The following is a 6,000-nucleotide window of genomic DNA, read 5'->3' on the forward strand; positions in this document are numbered from 1 at the left end:
CACGTTCACATTCTAAACAGTAACATCGAGGAACGGAACAACAGTTCTATTTCAAAGGCTTTAAAACGTTCCACATTATAGTTATTTTTGCTGTTTGGCCAATTCTCCAAATGCTAACGTACAGCTTATAATCACCTTTAATCTCTTCTTCAATCATAAATTCTTATTTTTCTCTCAGAAATCTTACCGACTCGAGTGGGGAAGTTGTCCTCATTATTGATCAGGGCCTCGATCCAGTCCATGAGCAAATTCATGTACCGTGGAGCAGTTACTTTGGTGGGCTTCTTGTACTTGTGCTCATCCTGCCACCTGTATTCATACTTCAGCCCGCCTGACATGATGGGACAGCTCCTTTCGGTGCAATATTCACAAATGGTACCGTAGATGAGGTTGATACGGTTGAAGAAATCGACCGTGTTGACTGCGATCCAATCGTTAAGGTTCTCCCCCGCGGGAAGCTGAACTACAGTCTTGAGATCAACGCCGGATTTAAGCGAGGCCTGCGCTTTTTTGTACAGCTCGAAGCGCTGGGTTCCAGGCTCGAACCTCTTTCGGGGTCGGAAAGTCCTGTCTTTATTAAAGACTTGCTTCAGGCAAAGGGCCATCTTTCAAAAATTACCGAGTTGAGATTGTCCCCCCTTTAAACACGATTCAATATAAAAAAAGAGCTATTTTTCTTGATTTGAGTTGGCACTGTTTAATAACTTCAACGGCAGCTTGTTCTCTGCAATGTACTGCAGCAATCTGAGTATTCTGCAAAACAGAAGAAGCAAGGCAGGTTCCAGTAATTTTATCAAGGTATCTGATCGATTGTTACACCACCTCACATTAACGCTTCCATTATATCAGAGTGAACGCTCATAATGTGTAATCCTCAGGTACAAGTGAAAATATTAAATTCTGTGAAGGCTCATTTTTGAAAGAGAACATTCAATGAGACAATCTCCCCGATGTTCCAGATGTGGAGTGACTCTGGGTACTCAGGCAGAACTTCATCTTCAGAAATGAGCATTTCGCCCGGGGGCGGGAGGTGGGGGGGGGGGGGGGGGGGGGGGTGGTGGGGTGCTGCGAAGGAGGTTAGAGATGACAAATATGGGAGGTGGGGAGGTGGAAACAGGGAAGGAAGGTTGTGCAAGGGCTGTGAGGGGTGTGGGGTGAGTGGGCACAATGGAACGAAAAGGAGCAAGTGATTGGAGGAGGAACAATGGAAAGCAGATGTCAGACCCCCCCTCCCCCTTCCCCCCACTTCCCTCCTTCTCCCTGATGTCAGATCCCCCCATGCCAGACCGCCCTGCCTCCCCTCCCGCTTCTTTCCCCCCCCCCTCCCCATGGTCTATTCACTTACCTTCTCCCTGGCCTGTTATTTTCAATGGAACATTTAAACTCATCTGCTTTACAGCAGCTAGTGGCGTGTCCTCCTCCTTTTACACTTCGACACTGGAGCCAGGGTTCTCCTGCATGGCCTGAATCTCACCCAGCCTGAGTCAGGAAGCTCGACCCAGACAGGTCTTCAGAGGCCAGTGCCCCTTTCACCAGATTCCCTTTGTTTACAAACTCTATTTTACTCATAAAGTGCTTCAGGTACACGGTCAGAATCCAGACCTAACACTCCCAGTTTTACATACAGAAGAAGTCCCTGATTGGGCAGGCAATTATAGCCTTTGATGTTTCCATGGAGAACCTTCCCGCATTTTTCTTGCTGCCATTTACAAACATATTCCTTGTTTCGCCCAAACACTTCATACCCACAAATGACTTGAAGTTGTCGCATTTAGTCTGCTTTTCTTTACAATAAATTCTGATCTTCTCAGAATAAATCTGCTTTTCAAGGCAGCTTTTCTTTACAATAAATTTTGATCTTCTCTCCCAACTTAGCTGCTTTCTGCAAACAACAAAGGCCAAACCAGCAGCAATTGTGGCCTCAATCAGGGAGCTCATACTCCAAGAGGCCAACCTCATGGGCCTTGTTAAAGTCATTACACCAGGCACTTTAGAATTTTAGTACAGATAGGTCAGTATGGCATAGCAATCTGATGTCAATTGCCACTCTGAGGAAGTATTGTGTATGTACGGAGTATATATTGTACACAAGGCATCACAGGCTGGGTGGATCAGTGGGTATTTACCTCACTCTCAGTAATGTCATTCTATTCTCTCTCATCTCCATTACCTGTCTAGCCACCAACACCATTATTTCTAAATCCTTATTTTCATCCTCAGTCTCCATTCTCCCATCCTGTTGTCCCAGTTCATATTAAAATTAATCATTTCTCCATCTCGGGCCGAGGGTGCAAGGCCTTTCCCCCAACACTGCCATTGACAGCAAAGACTTCAGCCATCTTGGCCCTGGTCTCTGGAGTTCTTTGCTTAAGGCTATGGGGTAGCATGGTGGCACAGTGGTTAGCACTGCTGCCTCACAGCACCAGGGACCCGGGTTCAATTCCCACTTGGGCCACTATCTGTGTGGAGTCTGCACGTTCTCCCCGTGTCAGCATGGGTTTCCTCCGGGTGCTCAGGTTTCCTCCCACAGTCCAAAAGACGTGCTGGTTGGGTGCATTGGCCATGCTAAATTCTCCCTCAGTGTATCCGAACAGGCACCGGAGTGTGGCGACTAGGAGATTTTCACAGTAACTTCATTGCAGTAAGTCTACTTGTGATGCTAATAAATAATCTTTAACTTTAAACTTTAAAACCAGCTTCCTACATCTCTCCCCACCTTTAGAAGTCTCTTCAAACCAAACTCTTTGATCAAATCTAATTGCTTTGTCTAATTCCTGCTTAGTATCTAACACAGATAGCTTAGTGGCTATCTGTGCAGGTATTTTAGATTTGAACTTAGGTTAAGTATGTTAGTAGGAAGCATGACACATCATATTAAAACCACCATTGCATTCTGTCAATTTTTACTTTCATTTTTACAGCACAAACACACTTCCTGTCCAACATGACTCAAAGGGCTGAATATTTAGGGGACGAGGGGCGGGAATGGCTTGCAAACCCTTTCCCCCACACCCAATCCCACCACAGAAGCAAAGTCAGGCATGGACATAACGCACTGCGGGTGGGCTAAACAAGGGCTGAGAGGGACTTCTGCCCATCGCTGAGGACGAAGTCCCACCCTCAGGAGCTGCTGGACAATCCAATCCAACAGCAGCTCCCCCAATCCTGGCAATGCCATGAGTGCCGGGATTGCAGGAGGAGGAGGCAGAAGGCCCATGGATCCTCAGAAACAGGGAAGTCCAGAGTCTTGGGCAGGGAGGGCAGTGGGTAGGAAGAAAGGGGGGGTTTCTATTTTAGAAGGGGTCACCACCACTCCCCCAATGCCCCCATACACAAAAGGTAGCACTCAAAGATAGAAACCCCTCCCATGTCTTTCCTGCCCTTTGTAGAGATTATTTTAAAAATCAAGCTGCCCATCTAACCCTAACCCACGCAAATGCTTTATGGAGAAGGCAGCGTATCATCAGGTCAGTACACAGTGGCAGAGTGGTTAGCACTGCTGCCTCACAGCGCCTGGGACCTGGGTTCAATTCCAGCCTCGGGTAAGTGTCTGCGTGGAGTTTGCAGATTCTCCCCGTGTCTGCATGGGTTTCCTCCGGGTGCTCCGGTTTCATCTCGCACTCCAAAGATGTGCAGGTTAGGTTGATTGGCCATGTGAAATTGTCCAGTAGTGCCAGGGAGATTAGCATGGTAAATAGGTGAGGTTATGGGGATAGGACCTGGGGGGATTGTTGTTGGTGTAGACTTGATGGGCCAAATGGCCTCCTTCTGCACTGCAAGAATTCTATGATTCTATGATCAGGGTCAATTGGCTTGACAACAAGTCTAATTAATCCTTGATTATCTAAAAGTGTGAGGTTATGCACTTTGGAAGGAGGAATGGAGGCATAGACTATTTTCTAAATGGGAAAATGCTTAGGAAATCAGAAACACAGAGACTTGGGAGTCACTGTTCAAAATTCTCTTAAGATTAACATGCAGGTTCAGTCGGCAGTTAGGAAGGCAAATGCAATGTTAGCATTCATGTCGAGAGGGCTAGAATACAAGAGCAGGGATGTACTTCTGAGGCTGTACAAGCCTCTGGTCAGACCCCATTTGGAGTATTGTGAGCAGTTTTGGGCCCCATATCTAAGGAAGGATGTACTGGCCTTGGAAAGGGTCCAGAGGAGGTTCACAAGAATAATCCCTGGAATGAAGAGCTTGTCGTATGAAGAACGGTTGAGGACTCTGGGTCTGTACTCGGAGTTTAGAAGGATGAGGGGGGATCTTATTGAAATTTACAGGATTCTGCAAGGCATAGATAGAGTGGCTGTGGAGAGGATGTTTCCATGAGTAGGAAAAACTAGAACCAGAGGGCACAACCACAAGCTAAAAGGACGATCCTTTAAAACAGAGATGAGGAGGGATTTTTTTAGCCAGAGAGTGGTGAATCTGTGGAACCCTTTGCCGCAGAAGGCTGTGGAGGCCGGGTCATTGAGTGTCTTTAAGACAGAGATAGATAGGTTCTTGACTGATAAGGGGATCAGGGGTTATGGGGATGAGAAAAAAATCAGCCATGATTGAATGACGGAACAGGCTCGATGGGCCGAATGGCTCAATTCTGCTCCTATGTCTTATGGTCTTATTTAAATATGGCATGTAGTCTGTCACCTTCCCCCCCTCACTATTATGGGGGAGCTGAGGGGTGGGTGGGAAGGTATGCACTGGGCACCCATGTTGCCTGCCCCTGCCAGAAACATATCGATTGGGAGCATACAAAATGCAACCCAGAAAATACTTTCTGCACTTTTTTAAAGTAAGTACTATTGAACACGTGTGGAAGGTTAGGAATTGCTTAGTGTCCCTGGGTTTGAATGCTATCTATCCCGTCTCCTCTAGTGTGTTTTGTCTAGAGTTGCCCTTGGGCAAAAATCTCATTTCAACAGTATATATATATATCTTAGAGAAGTATCTCATTTAAAAAACAAATTGTGTAAAAATAGCACTCTTAGCCTGTCACCATTTTAAGCCAGTTGTGACTCTTTCCCCAATCTTTTTCTCTGCCACACAAAAAGAAGTTGTTTAAATTCCATTGCAGTGGTGTGTGAATGCACTGAAACAGCTGTCTTTTAGTTTATGCTGCATACCACGGATCACTGGACAGTCGATACCAGCCTCTGATGCTTACAAGAGTTGAACTGTGCAGTTCATTCGTTGGGGGAAAAAAAATACAAGTTTTTACGTAAAAGTTTTAAACAAATAAAAAACAGAGAATAAAAATTTGGTACGAAGACTATCTGAAAATAAACTTTTATCACTTACCCCACACACTGTAAGAGTTGCTTCTCTCTCTTCTGCATAAAGAATCTGCACAGTTGTTACAGGAAGCAGCAGCTGTGGGGGATTTACATTGTTATAGGCTCAATTTAACACAGCCATTATTTGTGTTTTCCTCTGCAGACACAGTCCAGCGTTTAACACAGAGCTGGGATAGGAGAGGGTTACATAAGAACTGGCTGGGCTATTCTCCGGTTTTCCTGTTTATGATGTCACATCCTGAGACATCCCCCCCTCCCCGATCACATCTGTTTATCTTTTTTTGGCTTTTTAAAAAAAAAAATGCTTAAAGAGATGGTTCCCTCATTTCGTTTGGCTCCACTGCAAGTGACAAAGAAGTTAACAAAAAAAAAGGTGGTGTACTTTCATCAACCACTTCAGCCCAAGTATCTTTTTGAAACGATTAGATAAAACTGTCACTTTTTGAGGCTTCTTCACTTTCCTCCACTTTAACTGCTGAGCTTCAGAACAGACATGTCAGGGCGACAAGAGGACAAGGAGCCACACCCAGAGCAATCTGCTTCTTGTCACGGGTTTTAGAAAATATTCAGCAATTTGAAAGCGCATAGAAATTTTAAACTGAAATCTGTGATAAGAGGAAGTGCACCCATCAAGGCAGCACTTCTGATGTCTGCAAACCTCCCCCTCAGTGCATTCACTGAAACACAAGGAAAATCCACAACT

At 45.4% G+C, this 6,000-nt stretch overlaps 1 protein-coding gene across 3 annotated transcripts in view; it reads right to left on the reverse strand.

The window, feature by feature from the left end:
* LOC144497453 (MOB kinase activator 3C-like) overlaps positions 1-5,783 on the reverse strand; it is a 40,764-nt gene extending 34,981 nt beyond the window's left edge. For all 3 annotated transcript variants that reach the window (XR_013498552.1, XR_013498551.1, XM_078218740.1), the window contains exons 1-2: positions 5,302-5,783; positions 188-753 (exon numbers count right to left, since the gene is read on the reverse strand). Coding sequence is in view for 1 of the 3 variants with exons in the window: in XM_078218740.1 (XP_078074866.1) it covers positions 188-605 (418 nt within the window). In the remaining 2 variants the exon portion in view is untranslated. The remainder of the gene's footprint in view (positions 1-187; positions 754-5,301) is intronic.
* Positions 5,784-6,000: the final 217 nt, after the last annotated feature.

This window comes from Mustelus asterias, chromosome 8 (genome assembly GCF_964213995.1).
Source record: "Mustelus asterias chromosome 8, sMusAst1.hap1.1, whole genome shotgun sequence".
Lineage (NCBI taxonomy): Eukaryota > Metazoa > Chordata > Chondrichthyes > Carcharhiniformes > Triakidae > Mustelus > Mustelus asterias.